The sequence below is a fragment of the Notamacropus eugenii genome, chromosome 4 (genome assembly GCF_028372415.1).
Source record: "Notamacropus eugenii isolate mMacEug1 chromosome 4, mMacEug1.pri_v2, whole genome shotgun sequence".
In the NCBI taxonomy this organism is placed as follows: domain Eukaryota; kingdom Metazoa; phylum Chordata; class Mammalia; order Diprotodontia; family Macropodidae; genus Notamacropus; species Notamacropus eugenii.
Window position 1 is genome coordinate 187731069 of NC_092875.1, and position 25362 is coordinate 187756430.

The 25362-nt window shown below is 39.9% G+C and overlaps 1 protein-coding gene across 2 annotated transcripts in view; it reads left to right on the plus strand.

Annotated features, from left to right (window-relative positions):
- The window catches only part of JARID2 (jumonji and AT-rich interaction domain containing 2), a 334461-nt gene that overhangs the window by 241712 nt on the left and 67387 nt on the right, over window positions 1–25362 (plus strand). For both annotated transcript variants that reach the window (XM_072603889.1, XM_072603890.1), the window contains one exon: window positions 13786–13962. In XM_072603889.1, coding sequence (XP_072459990.1) covers window positions 13786–13962 — 177 coding nt within the window. The remainder of the gene's footprint in view (window positions 1–13785; window positions 13963–25362) is intronic.

The window sequence follows — 25362 nt, forward strand, 5'->3', positions numbered from 1 at the left end:
TTTTTAAACATTTTAACATTAAACATTTCATCTCTTTCCCTTCCCCTCACTAGAAAGGTTAAGAATTTTAGATAGGTTATATATGTTCAGTCGTGTAAAACATTTTTCCATATTGGTCATGCTGTGAGAGAAGAAACAGACCAAAAAGGGAAAAAGATAAAGAAAGTGAGGATACTTTGATCTGCATTCAGATTCCATCAGTTCTTTTTCTGGATGTGGATAGCATTTTCCATCATGAGTCCTTTGGAATTGTGTAGGATCATTGTATTGCTCAGAAGAGTTTAAGTTATTCGTAGTTGATCATCACACAACATTGTTTTTACTGTGTACAATGTTCTCTTGGTTCTGGTCTCTTCATTTTGCATTAGTTCTTACAAGTTTTTCCAGGTTTTCTTATTTGTTATTGCACATCATATCTTATTGCACAATAGTATTACATTCATACACCACAACTTCTTCAGCCATTCCTTAATTGATGGGCATCCCCTCAGTTTCCAATTCTTTGCCACCACAAAAAAAGCTGCTCTAAATATTTTTTGTACATGTAAGTCTTCTTCCCTTTTCTTTGATCTCTTTGGTGTACAGACCTACTGGTGTATTATTGCTGGATCAAAGGGTAGGCATAATTTGATTGCCCTTTGGGTTTCTCTTCATTCTTAAGAATTTCTTTTCTACCTAAAATATTAAATCTTCTGACTTTGATTCTTTTTGGTGTGAAGGTTGCTATGGGTTCTTGAATGCTCCACTAGTGGGGGGCAAAGACTGAAAGGGTCTGTTACACCAGAAAGATTTTATGGATGGGGGCTTGTGGATGTGTCATCTGAGAAACAGTGGAAGAGACCCATTACCAGGCTGACCACAGAGTGAGGATGAATGTTTTTGGTTTTGCGAATCCTCAAGTTGTGATGTTGTAGAAGGATTGCGGTCTTTGTCATTGGAGGGGATTCATTCATAGTGATGGAATCTAGAACCTTTGAATTACTGAGGCAAAATAGTAAATGTGAAATTATATAACAATCACTAGTAGTATGTTTTGTGTATGCCATTTTTTTTTGTAGGAAAATAAAATGAATTTCCTTTTCCACCAAAATTTCTCTGTCCCAATTTTTTTCTTCTCTTATTGCCTTCCTTCTGTCCCATTACTATTTTTAGAGTTCATCAATCTACTTCAGATATCATCATCTAATTAATTTTATTATATTGTACATAGTCTTTATCTTTATTCCCCCTTTTTTTTGGAGGGCACTTCAAGAAAGAGAATCCCCAAGGAAGAATCTCGAAAGGATGGTATCTTTGGTATTTTGGGTAACAACATTTGTCATTTGGTGGAGATGCACTAAATTGTTTTGGAAGAGATCAGTTAAAAGTGATCTCCAGAGCTGCTATTTTGGGGCCCTTTCTCTAGTAATTCTGGGCTGGCATTACCTTGATAGCACCAGAATTTCAGTGACAGGCTGCCTGCCAGCCTCCAGTTGATAGAAACAGGAGGAGGGAAGGGATGCCTATGGAGTGCTCTATGAAAGTATGTATGCTTTCCCCTCCAGAGCACATTTTACCATTCAGCAGTGACTTTGAATATTATGGGAGAATGAATTCTAAGTAGGGCAGATGCCTGGGGTGATATAGTGGTCACATAATGAGAGGGGATTAACCTGCTAAAAAGCAATTAAACAATCCCCGAGCACAGAAGGAACCTTCTGGAACAAGGTGGGAATACCTCGCATTATATAAACTAGTTTGGGAGGGGAAAAAAGGCCCTTCCCCAAAGGTCCCTTCTGAATTGTGATCCAGCCTGCCTCTCTTTGACTTCCCTTGGGGGAGAGCTGGTAAATGGCCTTCAAAGTCTTCTCCTTTCCCTTCCTTAAGCCACAGACTCCTGGCTTCAGAAGCCCTCTTATTTTTCAGCCACCTCTCTGCTGTGCAAGTGGGTTAGATCCCGCTGAGTAAGCTATTTCCCTGCTAGGGACAGGTTTATCAGGGTAGCTATGAAAGAAGATCCTTGAAATATTTCTGCTTGAGGAAGATGATCTGTTTTAATTGCTTTGTGACCTTGATGAGTTGTTAGAGACTGTCATGAGACTCGGGAGAAAGAAGGGGGATGCGCGCAGTGAGCCAGCCTCTCCTTTCTGTTGGGCCCTTTGGTAACTGACCATTTGTGTTTCTCACTCCCTGTGAATGGATGGGACAGCTTTTTGTTGTCTTTCACTGATTCCATGGCCTAGGTTGCCATGTGTGGCTTTATCCTTGCCCTCCCATTGATTAGTTCCCTTGGCACCTCCCTGTCCTTACTGAGATCCATTTAGAGAGATGGGGAGCCAAATATTTTAAGCAGAATATGGCCTACTTTTGATTGGTGATGGAAGGTCTTTTCAACACCGACTGTTCTCCATTATCTTACAACTCAGACAAGGGTAATGAGAACCTCTGCTTTGGAATAAGTAGGGAAGATGGATGATTTATAGACTTGCTCAGGGTCTTTCAGTGCCCTGAGGCTAAATTTGAATTCAAACCTTTCTAACTACTAGTCTATCTCTATGCACTGAGTTACTCCCTGCCAAATTAATGTTTGTGCTATGTTATCAGTCAGTGGACATAATACTGGCTTTGGCAGCTAGGTGGTGCAGTGGATAGAACTTTGGGCGTTCAAAACCCATCTCTGACACTTACTAGCTGTGATCCTGGGCAAGTCTGTAAAATGAGCTGGAGAAGGAAATGGCAAATCACTGCAGTATCTTTGCCAAGAAAACCCCAATTGGGGTCAAGAAAAGTTGGATAGGACTGCACAATGACATGAACTGTTTAAGTGCGCTGTTGTTACAAGTATTTAAAAAATACTACTACTTCAAAGAGTTTACATTCTACTGGGGGAATGTATTTTGTATATATTTATCTGTGTAAGTGCCTTTCTAACCTAATGGAATCCACGCTCCGAGAGCAGGAGGAAGGAAGAAAGGACAGAAACAAGCATTTATTATGCTTCTGTTGTGTGCCAGGCATGGTGCTAAGTGCTCTACAAATATGTCATTTTGTCTTTGCAACAACCCTGGGGAGGCAGGTGATGTTATTATCAAGTCCATTTTACAGTTGAGGGAACTGAGGTAAACAGGAGTTAAGTGACTTGTCCAGGGTCATACATCTAGTAAGCCTCTGAAGCTACATTTGAATTTGGGTCTTTCTTTGAATTCTAGGCCCAGCTTGTTGTTGACTGTGCTGCCCATTTTATTGTCTTTGTACATTTCAAGGGCCTAGCACACACAATAAATGCTTGTGAAATGGAATTAAATGAAAGCTTGTTAAATGTAATTGAATGTTAAAGACAGCATCTATGGATTTGTATTTGGGGTGTGTGTGTGTGTGTGTTTAAAGTCATAAACTAGAGAATGAGGCAATTGAGAAATTTTCTAGGCCATATGGAAAAGATTGTGGGTGAAGAGTGCCAGCCTTAATTATAGGTATTTTCCCCTTTCTCACCAATTGTATGGAAACTCAAAACCAGGTCAGTGAAGAAGATTGAGTGTATTTAGGGATTCTGTGTAATCCTAAAACTAAGCCAGGAGGGGAAAGCTATGCTCATAATGGGGGTCACTGTTGTAACCTGTTGTGTCCAGGGAGCAAGTGTACCCTTCAGTTGGGATTCTTCTAGGAAGACGTCTCTTAGGTTGGCTGAAAGTGAATGAATGTGGGATAGAGGAAAAAAAAGACAGTTATGTGGGATAGAGGAAAAAAAAGACAGTTATGTGTGGGAGGATGTGTTCATGTGTGTGCTGGTTCCTCTGAGGTCAGGAATGTTGATGAACCAAATAACACTGGTGTAGGCTGTTACTTACTACCTTTCCTTAAAAAAATTCTCATTTAGCCAAGGGCTCTCTATTTCCAAATGTGATATTGCTTCCCAACTATTCTCAAGTTCAGAACATTTAGGGAGGTTCCTATTTCTTTTTGCCATCCCTCCCTTTCCCTTTCCCCATTATTACCATTCACTCTTTCTCCACTGACTTGTATGTTTTCAAAAGACATTGATGATACATTTCCTGACTGTGGTTTACAAAATAGAGCATGAGGCTTTTCATACTATTGCCGCAGGCTTTTTCTTTTTTTTGGCTGGTTGCTCTTTTAGACTACAACTCTGCATTAATCTACCAGGGTTCTTTTTGATTTGGATTTCTGGCTATATGGAGAATAGGTTTTGAATTTATTAACATGTTTAAATATGCAAGTTGTATCTGTATAAGCGTCTATATAAGTAGTTACAAGGAAGATATTTATGTGCTCAACTGAGAAAGAAGGTGGATAGACAGTAATTTAGCTAGAATGAATTTTTCTCATTTTTAGGGGTTGTTCATAGTTTGAAGCTACAAAATCTTATCCCTTAGGGTAGTGGGATAATATAGGACATAGGGCTTGGCACAGCAGAAACACCACCTGACTTGCTCAGATCATCAAAATATCTTTGAAGGGCAGTGCTACAAAGGCTGCCCACCCCCATCACATAGCCTGCTACTGGTATGTGTGTGTGGAGAGTGCCACTAAATCCAAATATTTTCCCCATTATGTTTGATCAGAAATAATGACAGTTTTTTGGTTTGTTTTTTTTTTATATTAAGTCTGTAAATGGGGCCAAATTCCAATTTCTGTCTTGATAGACTATATATATGATCTCCATCACTGGCCAGTTTTTAATTGGTTCATTTCAGAGAATTTGAACTCTCGGCCTTTTTTGAATCTCACCTATATGTAATATGAATCATTAGAAGAAGATTTTTCTAAAGCAAAACTGGCCGATTTGTTAAAGAAATGGTAAGGATGGTGGGAAGAGGGAAAGGGTTGAGGGGTTTGTCTTGTCAACATGCTTTTCTGAGAAGGATCCAATTTTATAGAAACCACAGCCTAAATTAGAGAGAGCAGGCTTTTGGATTACACTGATTTCTGTTGTGGTTGTAACATACCACAGTTTGATTTTTGTCCAGATGAAAACATTTGGTTTGCACTTCAGTAAATATTGCGGAGACATTGCCAGCTAATGCTGAAAAGTAATGAAATACTGCTTTGGCAAAACGCAGATGCTTTCACTGCTCCTGATTCCACTGCTTTCATCCAAGTTCAGGTTTTTTTCACATTTGCTAATGCACTTTAAATAATCAGAGACAGAAATCTGCTTCTAATTGTTGTTGAAAAACAGTGTGGTGAAAGAGAACTTTAATTCTATAGATTTTTAAAAGGTAATTCATTTTTGAGATATCAGAGCTTTGGCACCTAAAACAGCCCTTTCATGGGTTACATCTCTAAAACCACCAAGTGTCAGGTGGCATGTGCTGCTGTTCTGTGTGACAGGTCAACCTCTGTAATTCGTTAATGAAGGTCATAAACCAGGCTTATTTTGTGATTAAGGTTTAATGTTCAGGATTTTGTTACCCTAAGAATACAAGAGACATGGTAGAAAACTAAAATTGCTAAGCACTATTTTGTCATCTCTTTTTCCCCAGTAATTTTTATCTGTCTCTGTCTCTCTCCCCACCCAACCCCCACCCACACCCTCCCATCTCCCTTTTTTCTTTCACTGGTTTTAAATTCTAACTTTTTCTACCTTTTAGTTGCCTCTCTTTAATTCTAGTCATGTTTTTTAGAACACAGTCCCCAAAGTGAGCAGGTGGAGGGACTTTCTACCCTGGGAGTGCCTCAGTTTTGCCACTTTCTAATTATATTTTGCCCTTTTCTCACTTTAATTTTATTAAAGTCACTGTTTCACTTGTGGGCCTCGCAATCTGCTTTGTCATTTCTGTCCCTGTGTTTCTTACTGACACCCTTGTGTCAAATGGATATCAATCTTGACTTGAGCAGACTTTTTTTGTTTTTGTTTTTTAAAGAAACTTTAGCCCTGTTTCCCACTTATTTTTCTGTAATTGATTTAGTCATTTTCCTTAAAAACTTTAGGATAAATATAGTACTCGGCCTTGTTTAAACAGTTTGTATTTGCTGAATGATATGCTGTATAGCACAACACACCTAAGTCTTCTAAAACTTTTTTATATTTTATCTTATTATTGAAGGCCCTCCACAGGGAAGCTTTTTCCTCTCTTCATCTCCATCTGAATCCTAGTCATAGTACCATAAAACTTATACTTTTAAGGGGCCTTCAGAGAGGCCGTTATGTTGACATCACTTGCCTGGTATCACATAGTGAGTTTGTGATCAAGGGAAGAGCGCAGCCCTTGACTGGTCATTTTGTCACATCCATGCCATAGCCTCTTTTCTCCCAGGGTCCTGGATAGAAGGGTAATTTGTTGTACCAGCCAAGAATTCCTCTTTTTTAATCTTTTCTTGAAAGACTGAAAATGTGTTTTACAGTGATGGTTTTTTGGTAGCATTTTTTCATTTTAATTTCTTTATTGATCGATGCATTTGACATAACGAGCAAAGACATAAATGACTCTCCCTAAAAGTAGTAAAGAAATAGCCACCGCCTAACAGGTTTTTTTGACAGACATTTATTCCCTTTTCTACTTGGATCTTTTGTTATTTGTTAACAGAAAAGACTCTGGCTCCAGTGCCATCCATTGTATTTGACCTGAATTTTGAGGTCTTCATTTACATTGTTGTAATCTTTGTATTTCATTGGTTTCTGCTTTCTTCACTCTAAAACACTTCAAACAGGTCCTTTAAACATTTTTTTCCTTAACAAAACTAAGACGTCCTGCAGGATGATATGTTGCTAATTTCCCCTGTCATGGCGTTCCCGTTGCCATTCTTACATTATTTTCCAGGCGATAAAAATAATTTCCATTCTTCATCCCATCCTAACATCTGAGATCCACCAACAGCATCTTTGGAACTGTGGGGTGTATGGAAGATGGCTCAGGCATTGGCCCTGCCCTGAAGCAGCATACAACTGAGTAAGATCCCTAAGACCCATTTGTGGAGCATAACAACAGCATACATTGTGAGACAGTTAAGCTTTTTATCCAGTTACATGACACAGTACATGAGTGACTGGAATGGAACCATTAATTCAGATCAAACCAACTCTATCATTTTTCTGGGATAGGGTGTGCTAATTTATTCCCGTAGGGTGTGAATACTCTCTCCTTCCCTTTCCCCTTTCCCCATTATTTCAATAACTTTCATGAACATAATTCCTCCCCTTCATGTTTTGTTTACCACATTAGAATGTAAGCTCGGGGCAGAGAGGATCTTTGCCTTTTATGTCTCCCTCCCTCCCTCCTGCAGTCTCTAATAAATATTTGGAATGACTTGTTTAGAATCAAATGCTTCCTTGTGTGACCATAACTGAGTTGGCACTCATAGACAATGGAGGTTCTGCTTTAAATAATGAGATAGAATTTAGAATAAGCAGAGAAGATATCTAGTCTTGTCTAGTTAAATATACTGCTTTGACCAGCGATCATCTTTTCTTCTTTCATAACCTTGAATTTTTTTCCTAGCTACCATCTAGTGTTAGCTAATATTGAATATATAAATATATGATGTCAAGGATAGGAGCTACTATAGGGCTTAACATTAAACATAATTTTCTGCATACCATATGGTTTTCCAGCCCCCAAGTGATGACCCACTTACGTCAAAATCACATCAGGGATGCCTTAATTTAAGAAAACTGCAATGTGGAAGAATCGTAACTTGTTAAAAGGACAAATTAGATAGATTGCTTAACATAAACAATCTTAAACTTTACAAAAGTTTACTGCATAGAGATCCTTTAAAAAGGTATTATTGAACTGACAAAATTTTGTGTACATCATTTTCAACAATACTGGGTAACATTCACCTCTTTCCCCCCAGAGAAGGTGGGGATTACAAGTGGAGAATATTGTATACATGGTCAGAAGTCACTATCTTTGTTTGAGCCACATTCCTTCTCCTCCTCTTGCTTTTCCTCCTTTCTTGTCTCCTACATTCCCTCTTTTCCTCCTTCCCCCTCATTTTCCTTCTCTTTTCCCCTCCTTTCTTCCTTCCTATCTTCCTTCCATCATTCTCTTCTTTCCTCTTTCCCTTATCTACCTGGGGAAACTCTGGGTGGTGAGATATACCTGAAAATGACTGTGATGTGAAAATAAGTTATTAATAAAGCTTTCATTAAAAAGTAATTAATAGTGTAAAGACTTGCATTTGCTGCAAATAAATATAAATAACTTCATTGTTGTAATACTGTTGCCCATTTATCGTTTTTTAAAGACCATAAAATTTTGAAAGATTGTTTTTTCTCTTTCGTACCAACCATCCTATCTCCCTTCTCTAGACCTTTTCATTCAAATCACTTTTAAAAAATCGTAAGTCAGCTTGCTTTAGAGGGTCACCCATTTGAAACTTACCTCAAGCAAGATTGTGAGGTTTAGTGAAGGAAATCCCCTCTACATTATGGTATTCGATAGCTCTGTGTGTGCACTCCCTCACTGCAAAGAGAAAAAGAAAGCCAATTTGAGATCTTCCAGAGAAGGTGGGACTGTTCCACTGTTAGTGTATTAATTATCCGCAAGCCTGGTTCAGGAGCCCTTTTGGTGCTGAGTTTGTTGGGGGTGGGTGTCGCAGGGAAGAGACTTGTTCCCACTTAGATGGACCAAGAAATTATTAGCTATTGTATTCTGTTGTAGTGTTTCAGCAAATATCTTTCATCACCAATTTAAAATCATCTCTAGCCAGCATTTCTTCTGTTTTCTGAAACTTTTCACCTTTCTCTTTCTATCCAGCTCTCTCGTATACTTTAATGACAGTGTTATTGCTTGTACGTGTGTATGTGTTGTGGTAGGTGGTTTCTTAATTTCCTTATGTAGTACATCTTTTTAGTAGAGGATCCTTTCCCTTTTAAAGTAGGCAGTCCCTTCCAGAACCATGCTCCGCTGTGATTCTTAGCCTCCTAAGTTCCAGTTAGTTCTGCCTCTGAAGTCTCTCTGGTTCCCTTTCCTTGTGACTCCAGTGTCTGCATTTGTGTCTGGGTGTCTGAGACCATGGGGGTTCTTTCTGGCTCCTTCTTGGATCTTGTCTCTTATAAATCCATGGCATTGTTACATTGTTACCTGTTGTTCTTCTCCCCACGTTGTGGTCGCTCTCCATGGTATTTGGTCCATGGTTATCAATGGGTAGTTTTTCTCCCCTTTCCTTTCGGTTGTTGCTGTTGTTCCAGGTCCTTTGGATTAGATTTATTTGCACGAATCCAGGAAAATTCATTTGTGAGTGGAAATAGTTATAAAGCAAATTAGTCTTGTGACTGGTTAATATTCAGTCTACAGTAAATTTTTTAGTACATATACTTTTAAAAATAAAGTTATGCTGACCCTTAGAAAATGTTCTAGTAATTTCCTCCTTACCCCCAAGTTTTCCTCTTTTTCCCCAACAAATCCAGCAGTCTGTGTCCAATGTGGGACCTTGTAAATGAAATCACTGCCTCTGATTCCTAAAATAAAAAGCTCTCCCTCAGAACTGAGTCTCTTAACTAAAATTTTTTTTTCTATCAAAAGAAGTCATTCTCTTTTCTGTATTTGCTCATGTCTTGTGATAAGTGTTTTTAGGCCTATTAGAAAATCTCTTGACGATGATAATAATCTCCAGCCTCAGTGGAAAAAAGAGAGGAGGGGCCAGTGACTATGTCTGCAGGCAGATGATTTAGTAAGCAGTTGCAAAGAATGTTCCCAGGGACGTTCATGTCCTTTTTGCAATGTACCCTGCCCCTGTCAGTTACTGAAGGTTTTTCTGTATTTTTTTTTTTGAGAAGGTTGTTGAACTCTAATTTTTATGCCATACCTAGATTCTCTTGACTTGTTCACTTACCCCCTCCCAGTCCCTGAACCCTTCCCTGTAACAATGAAAATATTTTAGTTGAGCCAACTGACACCAGAAAGACCAGTGCACACACTAGCAGAGGGGTCTGCCACATTCCACATCAGTAGCTCCCTACCTGTATGTTGAGGGGAGGAAGGCGTGTTTCCTAATCAGTACACCACAATCAAAATTTTTGATTACAGTTTCTTTACTGCTTTATAGAGTTGTTATCGATTCTTCCTCTTTCTCCTCTGATTGTAGTTAGTATCTCTCCATCTTTTGGCCTGGAGGTGGTGGGAGAGGGAGGGGCAAAATAAGTGACTTGCCTAGGGTCATACAGCTAGAATTTGTCTCAGGTTAGATTTGAACTCAAGTGCTTCTGAGTCAAGGACCAGTGCCCCATCCTTGTAGTATCTCTTGACATTCCCCCACCACAGTTCAGCCATTCTGCAATTGATATCCAGCCATCTCCCTCCCCACAAAGAATGGGGAGCTTTGTTGTTGTTTTGGGGAGTGGGGCAGATGCTACAGATAGGATGTCTCAAAAGCTGGGTTTTTTTTTCTTGCCCCTACAAAGAGTGCTGCCATGAAGGTTTCATTGTATAGAGCAATGGTCTTCCAAGGAGGGATCCATGGATTTACCCCCCTAAGGTTCTACGATATTTCTAGTTGAAGGTAGAAAAATGGGACACACTCGATGCATGCCAGTGGCATTTGTCTTCCACACAATCACACCTACCCTTATCCTCCAACACTCCCTCCCTCTACTGTCTGATTCACAAGATCCCAACCTCTTCTATCCCATCTTCCCTTTATGAGACAGACCTGGGCCTCTCTGGGCTCTTAGGCATCCATAGAAACAGCTGCATTACTCCCTTTGGAAATTCCCCCTGCCCCTGGCCCCCTGTCATCTCTTGGCTTTCTGACAGATGCCCTCAGAGGGTTGGTTTTATGCTAGCGGCAGTAACTGGTGAGTGAAAGTGTCCTATTCCTCCTTAGGTTGGGATAGAAAAAGCTGCACAGGAAGATCAGGCATATTTGCATCATAGAGAATATTTTTACTTCCTCTCCAAACCCACTCAACTTCTATACTTCCCTACCTTTGGCCTGAACCTCCATTTTGTTATCTAGGTTCTCAATAGCTCAAAAGTCACCTTTGTCTCCCCTCTTTCCCTCATAATAACACATAGCCAATTAGTTGCCAAACCTCTCTAGGTAGAACTAGAAATCATTCCCTCTTTCCTAGCTCAGGCAGTCTAGTCACCACCCTGTTTTAGGCACTGATCATTTGTTACATGAACTATTAGAAAAACTTTTAACAAAAACAAAACAAAACTTTTTACATTTTGTTTTTTGTATCATCTAATTTCTCCATGTATTCTTCACCCTAACACCTTCTAGAAAGCTGTCCCTCATAAGGGAACAAGCGTTTATTTTTTTGTTGTTGTAATTAATTTATTTTTAGTTTTCAGCCTCACTTCCATAAGATTTTGAGTTTTAATTTTCTCCCCCTCCTTCTCTTCTCCCTCGCCAACATGGCCTATAATCTGATATATACTTGCTTAAACATTCATATTAAATATATTTTCGCATTAGTCATGATGTAAGGAAGAATTAGAACTAATGAGAGGGACCCCAGGAAAGAAGAAATAAAACAACAAAAGAAAAGCAGAGCAAATAGTATACTTCCTTGTATCTAGACTCCTGGATGTGGATATGGATAGCATTTTCCATTGAGTCTTTTGGAGTTGTCTTAGATCCTTGCATTGCTGAGAAGAGCTAAGTCTGACAAAAGTCAGTCATCATACAGTGTGGCTGTTACTTTGTACAGTGTTCTCCTGGTTCTGCTCATTTCACTTAACATCAGTTCATATAAATCTTTCCAGGTTTTTCTGAAGTCTGCCTGCTCATCATTTCTTAGAGCACAGTAGTATTCCGTTACATTCACATACTGCATCTTCAGCCACTCTCAGATTCATGAACATACCCTCAATTTACAACTCTTGGCCACCACAAAAAGATCTCTTTGGGATACAGCCCTAGAATGGGGTATTGCTGGGTCAAAGGGTGCACACACTTTTATAGCCCTTTGGGCACAGGGGAACAAGAATTTTTTAAAGCACCTACTATGTGCCAAGCTTTATGCTAACCACTTTATACAATCCTTATCTAATCTGATCCTTATAGCAACCCTGGGAAGTAGGGGCTGTTGTCCCCATTTTACAGAGGAGGAAACTGAGGTAGGCACAGGTTAAGTCACTTGCTCAGAAGCATGCAGCTAAGGAAATGTCGGATTTGAACTTATCTTCCTGACTCTTGGCCTGGCCCTCTGTCCTCTGCTTTGCATGACTGCCTTACAGCAATTTAGAAAAGGAAAATGGGGTAAAAATCCGCAGAACCAGTAACAACTTCCCCTCCCCCCACATAATCTATTAAATCAGCTGTTACAGGGAACCCCTTGTGTGTGTCCTGGGCTCCCCTGAGCTGTCTGCAGGTGCGAGTGCCTTATTCTGTCCCTTCTTTGGGACCCAGCTGACTCTTGTCGCTGGTAGCATTCGTTTTCCATTGTCTGGGCCTGTTTCTGTTTATATTGTTCTCTTGGCTTGGCTAGTCCCGGTTTGCATCAGTTTAGGTATTTCTTTGCACACTTTACAAAATTCAGCATATTTGCCTTTTTTTTAAACAGACTAATATTCTGTTGCTTTTATTGATCGCAGTAAATTGCATCTACTTTGTTTCCATTTCTGTGTTACCCCAGAAAGGGCTGCTGTAAATAGTTTCTCATATTGAGCCTTTCTTGTTTTTCCAGTGACCTCCTTAGGGTACATACCTTGCTGTGTAATCTCTGTGTAAAAAGGTATGTCCATTTCGCGACTTTGTGGACATAATTTCAAATTGCTTTCCAGAGTGGCTATACCAATTCATAGCTCTGTTAAAATGCATTAATGTGCTGTTTTTTCTAGAAACCCTCTAACATGGAATATTCTGGTTTAGGGTCATCTTTGCCAGTTTACTGAGTGTGAATTGAAACCTTAAAAGTTGTTTTGTTTGGCTTTTATTTTATAGTTAGTGATTTGGGTTCTTTTATGTTGTTAATAGTTTCTAATTTTTTTAGACGCCTGTGTTTTGTTCCACTTGTTTGCTAAGGAGTGGCTTTTGGTGTCATGAGCTTCTACTAGTTGTCTGTGTGTCATGTAAAACCATACAACTGCCACAATTATTTTGCTAAGGGACAGATATTATTTGGCCTTTATCTCCTCCTTTTTGTTTTTGTTTTAAACTTTCTGTTTTTGTGTAAATTTTATAATATACATCATAATTAGCACAGTAGCATAGATATAAGATTTCTAAGTAGATAAATTTTCACATTGGACATGGATGCTTGAAAATTTTTCATTTGACAAAGGTTCTTGATCAGAAAGTTTATAAACCCCTCATATATAGCACCTTCGAGTCAGTGAAACCCCTGGGGTATTTCTGAGAGCTGAGATGGCAAGTGCAAAGGGGGATAGCTGAATGATCTTTTTCTTCATCAAATCAAAATTCTTTTCTAGATTGTCTTCCTCCACCCTCACCCATGACTTAGTGCCTCTACTGGAATTGACAGTATTATATATTTTTTTTGTTCTGAAGTATAAAAGTTGTTAGAAGTTGGAACCCAGAATGGCCTATTTTCTAAGGGAAAAAAAATTAAGTGAACACAGCACTCTTCTTGTAAGTTATTGTAAGAATACTGAAAGAATTGTAAGAATTACTGAAGAAACCAAGGCATGTACTATGAAGGTTAAATAGCCTTGTTATTAGCCTGGTCACATTTTGCTTTGGCTATGAAATGGCAGGAGATAAAGCTGATTTCCATGGATGATAGACTTTTTATTAAATATTCACTGTTACAAGTATTGATATAGCTACTTCTAGTACCTGTCAGAACAGCTGAAGAATCATCTTTATTTCCATCCATTCTGACCTCTGAAGGGATTGCTGTTAACCAGACCACTTCCTTATACCATCCAGGTTCCCCAGCGCTGCCCAACAACATGGTGTATTTTGGAAGCTCTCAGGATGAGGAGGATGTAGAAGAAGAGGATGAAGAGACAGAAGATACTAAAGCAGCCACAAACAATGCTTCATCTTCATGCCAGTCAACCCCCAGGAAAGGAAAAACACACAAACATGTTCCCAATGGACATGGTGAGTATTTTGATGAATCAATGCTTTCTAGACATAGACAGAGAGCTTGCAGGGGCCCCAGAGGTAGGTCATCCCCATCGGCCCCTCTCAGCCTCAAGAAGAGATTCTGTAGTGACTTGTCCACTCAAAGTCACACAAATCTTCTCAGACCCATAGATTCTTTGGCCCTTGTGCATTTCACTGTCCCAGTCTCCATCCAAACCTCCTTGGCCTGATATTCTCAGATAGCCCCACTGTAGGGTACTAACCAGGCTCAGCTTCCAAGATCCAGTGAGATCAGATGTGTTCAGAGTAGTATGAGAAAGAGAGTTTTTAATGGTTGAAGGAACCTGAGAAACTTTGTCCAGTTTCCTCATTTTATAGATAAGGAAAGTGAAACCTAGGGAGATAGTGACTGCCCAGGTCTCACGTGTACTCTTTAGTAGAATGGGGGAAGAGAACCAGTTTTTCTCAGGCCTCACCAGTGATCCGGTGATCTTTCACCTGCCTTTTGTCAGCTCCCTTTACTAAGCCTTACTTCCATGCAGAAGGAAACTGGTATGACGACTCGTGTGCAAAATATGAAGAGCTGGATGAATTTTATAAGCCTTCTTGCATTCATATCTGTGAGAAAGTATTATTATTCACAATGCTGATTAGTGAGCCTTAAATTCTATATCATTATTTTGCTCAGAGATCTTCATCACGAGGCACCTTTTGTCATATGTTAGGGCAAAGTTAAAGGTACACACTGACTTTTAGTAGCTTTGATTACAGTTGGGGATGTTAACTGATTAGTCAATGAGAATTTATTTTTGATCATATCCCCTTTACTTAACATTAGGGATTTGTTATGTGAAGTTTGGATTCAGTCAAAGAACTTCACTTGAGGACCTAGAGGGCTACATGTAGCCTCGAGGCTGCAGGTTCCCCACCCCTGGTAGAGGGACTGCTTGATTTTGGTCTTTTTGTCTCTCAGCATTTAACACAAAGTGTTCCCATAAAAGACTCTTAATAGAGTCTTTACTGATTGATTGTTTGAGTGCTTATGACTATGGAAGATATTGAAAAAATGTCATTATCCCTACTTCAGTAAACTTGTATATAGTTTGGTTGTAGGAGCAAGACCTACACAGGAAAAACTATGGTCATTTGTTCAAAATCTGTGTAAATAAAGACTCAGCATTATGCTGCTGACAGTAATTATCTTTGGAGTCCAAGAAAAATTCTGACCAAACATTCTTCTGAGATGCAGTCCATAGGCTTCATTAGACTGCCAAAGGGTGCATGACGCAAAGAAGGTTAAGAACCCCTGGCCTAGAGGAAATAATCATTTTTCCTAGAGACTCTTGAAAGCTTTTGTGGATGTGTAGGCCTGAAGTTTTTGCCCGTTGAAATTCTGAACTGGTAAGATGTGTGCTAGAAATGGAACAGAAGGGTCATTAATGTACCTTTTGAAGACACATTGGACTTTAAAAAGTTCCAGATGTGGACCACAGAAGGGGAGGGAAAAAAATCATAAGATTTTTTTTTTTTTATATCCTTTTCAAGGTTGGTTGTCTGGAATCAGGAAATTAGAATGGAGAGAAATAGGGATCTTTTTTTTTTTTTTTTTGTGGGAGAAGATTGGTTCACTTTGACATTCCCAGTGACTCTTGCATTTGGGGATATTGGCTTGGAGCTGGAGTGAGATGTTAATACTGGAAATAAAGATGTTAGTCGTCAGAGTTGACAGGTAAAGCCATGAAGATAGGTGAACTCTCTTAACGCACTGCAGAGGAAGAGACAGAGGCACTTGGAATGTTTTCTTTTTACCCTGAGGAAGAATTAGTTTTCTTGTTTCATTTTAGCTGAAAGGATGATAAACAAAATAGCAAATATTGAGCACAAAGTATCATCCTGTGAAAATAGGGATTAGCTCCGTTTCCCAAGTGTTGCTATCTTGGTAATCAGCATCATTATAGATCACTCTGATTACTTCCCCAAAGACAACCTTCATCATAATATATTTTAATCACGTTGCTTCTTCAGGGTGGGTAGTCAGGTGAATGAATCTGTCATGGTGATCCATACCATAGGTATTTGTTGAAATTGTTTTCTCCGGGGGGAAAAACAAACCAAAAAATAAACAACAATGAACCATCTCTCCTCTCCCTGCTTGCTTCTTTGGCGTTTCCTAGATCTGTTTTTGAAGACAAGATTCTACTTCTAATGCCAGATGTTGTGCTACATGCACATGGATCTCAGGAGCTTGTTTTTTCTTTTGCTGTCGTGAGCCTCGGTGGTATTTATTGTGGGAAGAAAGGAGGTGAATCACTTGGCATCATTTCACAGGGACTTCTTGGGAGGTGTGTGGGGTTGGGACGTTGTGTGTGTGTTTAGTGTAGTTGGTGGTATTTCTCGTGGTGGCTATTTCTGTTTCTTAGATGGAACTTTTGACAGGCTTTTAAAAGTTGGAGTTATATTTAAAAGCAAAACTTATTATAGCACAATGTACAGAAGAATCTTATTTCTATTTCTAGTGCTTTACTTCTCACTGTACTTGGGGACTGAACCTCAGAACCTATCTTAACCTCTTCCCATGTTGGGCCATGTTCCACAGGCCTCTGTTTCTGAGCCAAGTGACGTCTGGGTGGAGGAGAAAACTCCCCAGCTGAATACTGGGCTCTTTGCCTCTGGCTTGGGAGAGTCACTTACACACAAGCTTGTCCTGCCCCAGGTGCCTCTGCCTTTAGGTCATCTGCCCCTTTGGGGGCAGGGTGAGAGGATGTGTGTAGAGAAGCCCTCATGGGTTCAGCTTGGACCATCCTGCTGCCAGATCGTGACACTGTACTTGAAAACAAGATCTCTCTTTTTTGGGGGGGGTGGTGGTGGTGGGAATAGATGTTTGTATTGTTATGTGCATTCCTGGGGTCTTTTATTTGCAAAGACCAACCAAAATACTGACTTTATTTAAGATTTCTCCTCTTAACTCTACCTAAAACCCTAGATAAACCTGGTTCTGCCATTCATTTGCCATTCATTCATCTTACAAAGCTTCTTCACTCTTTGCTTCTGCTGAGTTCCTCACTCCCCTCCCTTGTGTCCCATTGGGATTCTATCTTAGAAACAGGAATAGCAGAAAATATACATTCTGAACTTAAATGGCATTATTTGCTTAAACCTTTTGTCCGCTATGAGTATTTTTGAACCTACTTCTCTTGTATTTCTCTTTTAATTGAATTTGATACGGGATGTTAAAAATGACTACTTTCTGTTTCTTTGGTGGCAAAGTTTGTCTGCCTTTGCTGGAGGGCTTTAGATTCCCCCACATTTCTTCAAGGTTCTTAATCCTGCCCCCAGAGGAGGGGGCCTTCAGTTTCAGTTACTGCATCTGGACAGTTAGTAGCAGGTGCAAAAGTACATAGTTTCACAGAATTATAGAATTAGATATACCTTTTCCTTAATTTGATTGAATCTGGTCCAGGATGGTTGACATTCACATACCTTTTCAGTTTGAGGTAGGGGATTATCTAGCCTGTGATTTGGATCACTGGTCTGATTTTCTGTGGTCTGCTAAATGAGTTCCATGAAGTAATATCCTCATAGGTGGCTTGATTATATAAATGAAACATACCTTTAACATCTTTAGGGGGAAAATATCCCAAATACCATGAGGTGAAAATACTGGTTCATGAAATTCTGATTTTCTCATTTTTATATCTCTCTATTCTCTTGGTTTTTTTCCTTTTTCTTTGCAATGTCTTACTGTGTTTCTGTGTGCCTCACTGTCTTCCTTGTTCTTTCCCTTTTAAAAATATTTCTTCTAGTTCTCTGTTTCCTACCCCCTTTTTCTGTTCTCTGTTTTGGTCACTTTAAGGAGAGGTACTTTCCCCTCCATGACCCTAAATAGATAACTATTTTTCAATGGAATTTTATATTTCCTGTCCTTATTTTCAGTGAATGAATCATTTAAATTAAAATTAAAAATCATTTTAAATTTTGCTCTTAAAAATCCACTAAACTGGATTTTTTTTTAGTTTTGTAGCCTTCAGTTCATAAACAGAGATATCAGACTTCCCTGTCTAAGTAAACAGAGCATACAGACCTCTTCCTCTCTACCACCATGAAAAGTAATTAGCAGTAATAGAAATTACTCATACAGGGTCAAAGAAGGGTCTCTCAATGGCCATTTAAATGCATAGCAGCTTTGATAATATAGAGGTTTTGTTGGATGTAGGAAAAATGGTTGATGTATGTATGCATACATGCATGTATGTATGTATGTATGTAGTGGTTCTCCTCAAGTGTCAGAAATAATGAGCTCAGAATCATTGAGTACATGTCTATAAAGGGATCTGATAAGTGTCCTTTTTTCATCAGCTAAAGGAGTTAGGAATATTGTGATTAGACTTAACCATGATGTTAGGTATTGATTAGAAGCTTGCATAAACTAGTACAAATGTCTTGATCACTATGGGCAGCTGTCTCATCATCATCTTTGATCATCTTGTGTTCTAGGTGCCAGGTTTTGTTATGCTAAACCAGGCCAACAAGTTGAATTGACTGTCTCTGAGATTTCTGGTCTTTTGGGTGAAGATAGGCTTTTGAGGTCCATGTAGCAATAACAAAAGCCATTCATAAGTGATATTACACCATTATGTTAATGAATACAGTAATACCTTAGTTGTCTGCAACACAGCAGCTTGTCTCTCACAAGTGTCTGGGGCCACAGATGACATATCCTGTTTATGCTTTTAGTTTCAGTAATACCACATGACTTAAATCTTAAATAGCAAAACCCTAAAATTACGTGGAGTGATATTTTCTCATGAAAATAACATAAACTAGATAAATTTGATGATTTAAAAGTTCTGTTCTACTTACTTTTTTGAAAAAGGTAGCAATTAAAAAGGTGATATTTGTTTTTAAAATCAGCTTGCTTTATTGCTTTTCATCAGTGATTTTTTTAGGTCAATGTCCTACTTGTCTTCAAATAGAATGCATTGAGACTATTTGGACAGATCATTATAGAACTGGAGAGTAAGAAAGGACAACACATCATTTCACAGTTGTACGCATTGAAGCCAGGAAAGGTGAAGTGATTTACCTGATGTCCCATAGTTAAGTGTTAGCACAGTCTTCTGCCCACTTGCTCTCATTCCTTCGTGAACACTTTCATTTCCTGGTTTTACCAATCTTACCTGCTATACCTGTAAGCTTACCTGCTTACCTGTAGTTCATTTGTGAGCTTGTTGAAGACACGTCTCCTGCCACTTTTCTTCATTTCTCCATTGGCTGAAGCTGCAGTGATGGCAGGGCAAAGGAGTCTTGGATCTTGTTGACAAGTGGTTAGGATTAATAATCACTCTCCACAGATGCAGTCAAGATTTACTTGTACCCACTGATGATTGAGTTGGGGTGTTGATGTGCTAATTGAATAACTTGATTGATTACAGGTATCCACCAAAAAAAGACTTTACAATCTCCCTGTAATGTCTTATACTTAAAAGATTTTATCTACTGCCGTTGTTACATACCTGTTAAGTGGTCAGTCAATTAACAAGCACTTAATAAGTGCCTTCTGTGTGCCAGGAACCATGCTGGACATTGTAGAGCAGGTATAAAATATCAGCATCTTTAATAGTGCACTGGTTCTTGCTTTGTCTGCTGTGTTTATCAGTTGCACATCCCTCAGAATTCCAGGGATGCCCCTTGAGAACCTGCTGGGGATGCCCAAAGGAGGGAAGAAGGCATTCTTTTTGGGAACAAGACCAGCCTTTGGGGCTGGCATAAGGCACAAGGTAACCGCCCAGCGAGCAGTAGCATGTCCTCTAATCTCAGCTTCTCCTTGGTGCACACAAAGACCACATTCTTCAGTTATCAGGCTGCTGTTTGTCTAGACCAGCATTTGTTTCCAGATTTATAAGAATGGATTGGTGCATTCAGGGCATTTTTCCCCATCCAGAAGTAGCAAGAGCAACAGCTTTGGTTTCAGGTTTTGTCATTTTATGTATGAGAATGTTGAGGCTGGTTACATGTAAGTGGCTTCCACACAGTCACATCCCACTACTGGGTCATGTGAATTTGCCACCTTGCTTGGCGCCCATACTGCTATGGTGGAGCATTGTGGACAGTCCTATCTTGGGGACTTTGTACACGGGCCGCCTTGGAGGCCTCTGAGAATTCTGTGTTTGCTTCAATGCTCAGCTCATGTCACCTTCTACATGAGGCTTTTCCTTCTTTTCCTTGGCTTCTATTCCTTCTCCCCTCGTCCCTTCCCCCAATAGTTTTGTTTGTATCTTTATTTTGTGTATGTTGTCTCTTTCTCAAGGGTAAGGATGTTTCTGTTTTTGTTTGTGTATCCCCAGCTCCTAGAATAGTGCCTGGTTCTTTATAAATATTGGTTGATTGATTTTATGCTCTTGAGGAAGTCCTCAGATTTCCAAGACAAGATGTTTTGCTGTTCCTGGGCATCTCAAATAGTGCTTTCAGGGATGGCAACTTGCAGAGGCCTTGGGAGAGATTAGTCTCATAGTCTTTTCACCATGCTGAGCTTTCTTGATTGTGATGAAGGTCCCAAGTCATATGAAAAGTCTAGATTCACTCTATTCACCAAGGTAGGGAAATATACAATATGTTAAGAAGCTTTCTGTCAAAACCTCAAAACTCAACCAAAGAATGGTTGTAACTTAAAGATTTAGTTTCAGTTATAGCAAGAATGCCTGTCTTCAGAGCACCCTGTTTTTCAGCTATGTCTGACACCTGAGTTTTGTGACTGTAAGACCCCCAAAGCATAGTTACACTCATTTTTCTCTCCATTTACTCAATTACTCTGAAAGATAGATAGACAAGGTACTTCTTGCTCTCAGAGAAAGTGCAAGAATGTTCAGCTGCCTCTAGCTCTGCCGCTGTAACTGGATGTTTGACGTTGATCCACTTGCTTCATGACCTCTGTGGACCTCATTGTCTTCATCTGTAAAATGAGACATTTAGTCTAAATGTGCTTCAAGATCATTTTTAGCTCTCAAACCCTCTGACTGTTATTGTCAATACTAGAAATTACAGGGTGCTCCCAAAGTCAGGAGTGCAGTTTTAAGCCACCAGATCTTCAAAATTCACTTAGACTTTGGGGGCACCCTATACTTTTATTTCCTGCCATGGACAAAAATAGCTCCTTTTCCCCCAAGGACTCAAAGCTTTTTGAACTTGGCAGGGTCCTCAGAATCCATCCACTCCAGTGCTCTCATTTTTTAAGGGTAGGTGAATGATTTACTCAAGCTCAGAGGACCAGTAACAAGCAGGAACTGATGTTCTGTCTCCAACACTCTTCTTCCACATTCAGCAGTCATGAAGGATGGATAGACCTTTGGTATCTCCACTAACATAGATGGCTTGCCTGGTTACATGTTCATTTGATGCTTTTCTGTTGCCTGGATAACTTGACTCAAGATCTATTGACCTTTCCTTTAGATCCTACTAAGTCCTTGGTAAATAGGTTTACTCCTCTAGTCATTAGCCCCTTTGATGAAGTCCTTATTTTTGTGTTTATCTCTGCTTCCAGGGGATTCTATATTTAGGGCAGTATGGCACCTGAGAGAATCTAGTGCTGCCCTCTCATTTTACAGATGAAGAAATTGGGAGAATAATCATTCAATCTCAAACTATTTTTACATGACTGTGACATGCCCAAGCCCTGTGCTTGGTGCTAGGGTACAAAAACAAGTGAAATGAAGTGATCCCTTCTCTAGAGAAGCTTAGTGCTATTGGAGGAATATAATCTATACATACATAATGAAGATAGCTAACATTTATATAACACTTTATGTGCTAGGTACTGTGTTAAGCACTTTACAAATGTTTTCTGAGTTGCTCCTCCCAACAACCCCGGGAAGTAGGTGCTGTTATAATCCCCATTTTAGAGCTGAGAAGATTGAGGCACACAGAGGTGAAATGTTTTGCCTAAGGTCCCGCAGCTAGTAAGTTTACAAATCTGTACAGAATGAACACAAGGTAGTTTCCTTGTGAGAGACTAGCTATTGGGACAACCTGGGACTGGGAAGGTACTGGGAAAAGTGAAATGACTGACTTTACCCAAGGCCACCCTGGTAATAAGGGGCAAAGATGGGATTCAAGCCCTGTGTGGCTACAGATACCTCGTAGTATTTCACAGTCTTACCCAGCCCTCCCCTATCATAATACTAACTGTAAGAAAGTTGAAGATTTTTTCCCCCCAGGAGATTAGCAGTTCAAAATAGGTATTATAAAAGTTAAGCAAACAGATCCCTGCAGTTTACACACAAGAAATCTCCTGTAGAAGATCTTCTCCCCTCTCTTCTCCTCTCCTCCCCTCCCCTCCCCTCCTTACTGTCTTCTCTTATCTCCCTTCCCCCTTTTTCTCTCTCCCTTCTCCTCTCCCCTTCTCCATCTTTTCCCCTCCCTCGCCTCTCTGGGTGTGTAGGCATAGAATGTAGTCATTTTACTATTTCCTATCTTGAATAAACAAGTCATTTACTCTTCTCATTGCCTCCAGTTTCCTAATCTGTAAAATGGCTTGGGTAGAGGTCAACTAGACACTACTTGAAGTCCAGGCCTTGATCTTAGGCTCTTAATCCCAACTCCAAATCCTACATTCTGTTCTGTCCTCAAGCGGGCATCAGCAGCGAATACTGCCAGTATGCCCCAGAGTGTGCATTCAGGATGGTGCATAGGCTTTGTTGAAGGCTGGTAGGTAGTGCAGCTGGGCCTGGAGTCAGAAAAAGATCTGAGTTCAGATTTGGTCTCAGATACTTAAGAGCTCATGACCTTGGACATGGCACTTAATCTCTGTCTCTCTTAGTTTCTTCAAGTGAAAAATGGGAATCCTGCTAGCACCCACCTCCCAGGATTGTTGTGAGAGTTAGATAAGATACTGTCTGCAACTCATTTATGTACAATGCCTGAAGCTTTCGGTGTTTGGCAGTTTCTGACACTTTGTGACCCTATTTGGGGTTTGCTTGACCATGATAGTGCAGTGGTCTGCGGTTTCCTTCTCCAGCTCATTTTACAGATGAGGAACCTGAAGCAAACCAGGCAAAGCTAGTGAGTGTCTGAGGCTGGAATTTGAACTCAGGAAGAGTCTTCCTAACTCTAATAATACCCGACACTGAGCAGGTACTTGTTCATTTCCCCGTTTTTCATAATCAATCAAACATTTATTAAGCACTTACTATATTCCAGGCATTATTTTAAGTGCTGAGGATACAAGTACCTTAAAATGAACGGTTTATAGGTTTTGTTTTTTGGGCTGTCTCTCTACCTGTCTACCTAGTGGTGCAGCTTTTGTCCCTTTCTTTGGCTAGGTATAGAGCAGATGATTTTTGTCTTTGAAGAAAGTAGGTTCTGACTGCATGTGGGGGGAGATGTCTGTTGAGTACCAACAAGCTCCAACCCTGTATGTGTGCTTGCACACGTGCCCGCACATGCAGACCCCAAAGGATGGTGGTTCCAGTGAACTTAATGTAGTACCAGTCCCTATACCTTTTAATGGATTAAAGTCTTTGTTTCTCTGGACAGAGGAGGAGACTGCTTCAGCTTGAACACAGGCTAAGTAAGTACTCTTGTGAGGGAGTGTAGCTAAGGCTCTTAACTTGATTAGCTTCACCTAGGCCTTGCCACCTAATTACCTCCTAATGAACAGTTGAAGAGGTTGAGAAAGGTACAAGGGGTACAGAGGGCAGCGTTGCCACTCACAACTGTCCGAGAAATGCTTCATAATTAAGAGAGCCCCCAGGTGTTATACTTGCAAAATGGTGAAGAAAATCTGTAGAACAAATGTGACTTGATAGGCTATTTTTCCTTATTTTTATTGGTGTCACCCCAGTGTATTTTCAAAAATCAACTTAAGAAAAGAGACTTTTGGATATTTAAACCTGGTGCAGCCTTCCATCGTTGTAAGGTGATTGGGAATGTTTAGCATAGATTTGGGGTGAGAGATGAAGGACTTTCGGTCTTCCTTTACTCCTCTTCTCCAGTGTGGTGAAGGTAATTACAGAAACTCATTATCTCTGTGTCTTTTGATGTCTGCCTTGGCTCCTTGACTGACCTGAGTGAGCAGTGAATTTGAAGGCAGTGAATGTATAGAACGTAAGATAGCTTTAAGCACCTGAAAGCATTATATAACTGCTCTGGGGTTAAATAAGTTCTCAGAGATGCTGCCATTTGTTTTTGCCAAAAGGGAGAAGGACAGAGCCATATGGGCAGTCTGCTTTCATATCATTTCTGCATTTCAGTAGATTGACCAGCCACTGACAGATGTTATATTTAGTTTCCTAGAGAACTCTGGAATAGGATAAATGGGTTGTAGTAAGGCATGAAAGTTCCTGCGATTTGCATGACTAACTCTTATGATAAATTTATAGCTTTCTAGTTCCTATTTGCAAATAATGCAGAAAGACAGCTTAGTCCCCTGAAACTTCTAGCCCCCTGCTCCATACCAGTATAGAAGGAAATTTAATTGTGCATTCTGTTATTACCAGGATTTATCATAAAAGCATAATCTTTGAATAGCAAACTTTTTTGAAGTCACTTAAATTGCCTGTTTCTGCCACAAGGAAAGTGAAATAGACCAAAGAAATCCATAAATTAGGAATGCCTTTAAGTTTGTTTAGAATCTAGAATATGGCTTAGCTTTTATTTTATGAAATTGTTCGGGGTAAATTCAGCACACGCTGCCTGTGCCTTTAAAGGTGTGTCACCTTAACCAACAGTAGGAAGAACTAGCAGGGGGTTTGCTGGCAAGAGGGCATTTCCATGTAGACTTTTTAAACCGAGCATGTCATTGGACTCCCAGCTGGAATGATTTAATTGCTTTTGGATTCACACTGGGGGCATGGTGTTTAAAGGCCAGAAAGCAATCATTTGAATTACTGTACCAAATTTCTGCTTGGCATTTGCCTGGGTGGAGCAGTCAGTTGCCTCCTGGGGGATGTTTCGTCAGCCTTTAGTGACAGAATGAAGAGATCTCTAGCTTTCTGCATGTTAAAAATTAGCAGCTTTCCCCAGTGTGCCCCTTTCCCTGTCTTCCTATATCTATGATGTTCTATTAAGACTAGTGAATTTCCTAGAATTTTTATAAGTGGGAGGCATGCTAGTCCTTTGTGAGCAAATTTAAATGTGGAACTCAGTTTCTAAATATATTTTTTGGCTCATAGATATAGCTGGAAGATACTTTAGGGACTGACCCCATTATTTTCCTTTTATAGATGAAGAAATTGATGCCCAGAGATGTTAAATGGTAGCAGGTTGTAAACTTGGGATTTGATCCCAAATGGTCTGACTCCAAATCCAGCCCTCTTTCTCCTATACCACCCCATCTATCCAGGACCTCAGGAAGTCTTATGGCTTCTTCCATGGCAGGGGCTCCTGATGAAATGTGCTTTATGGTAATAATTAGACCCCCCC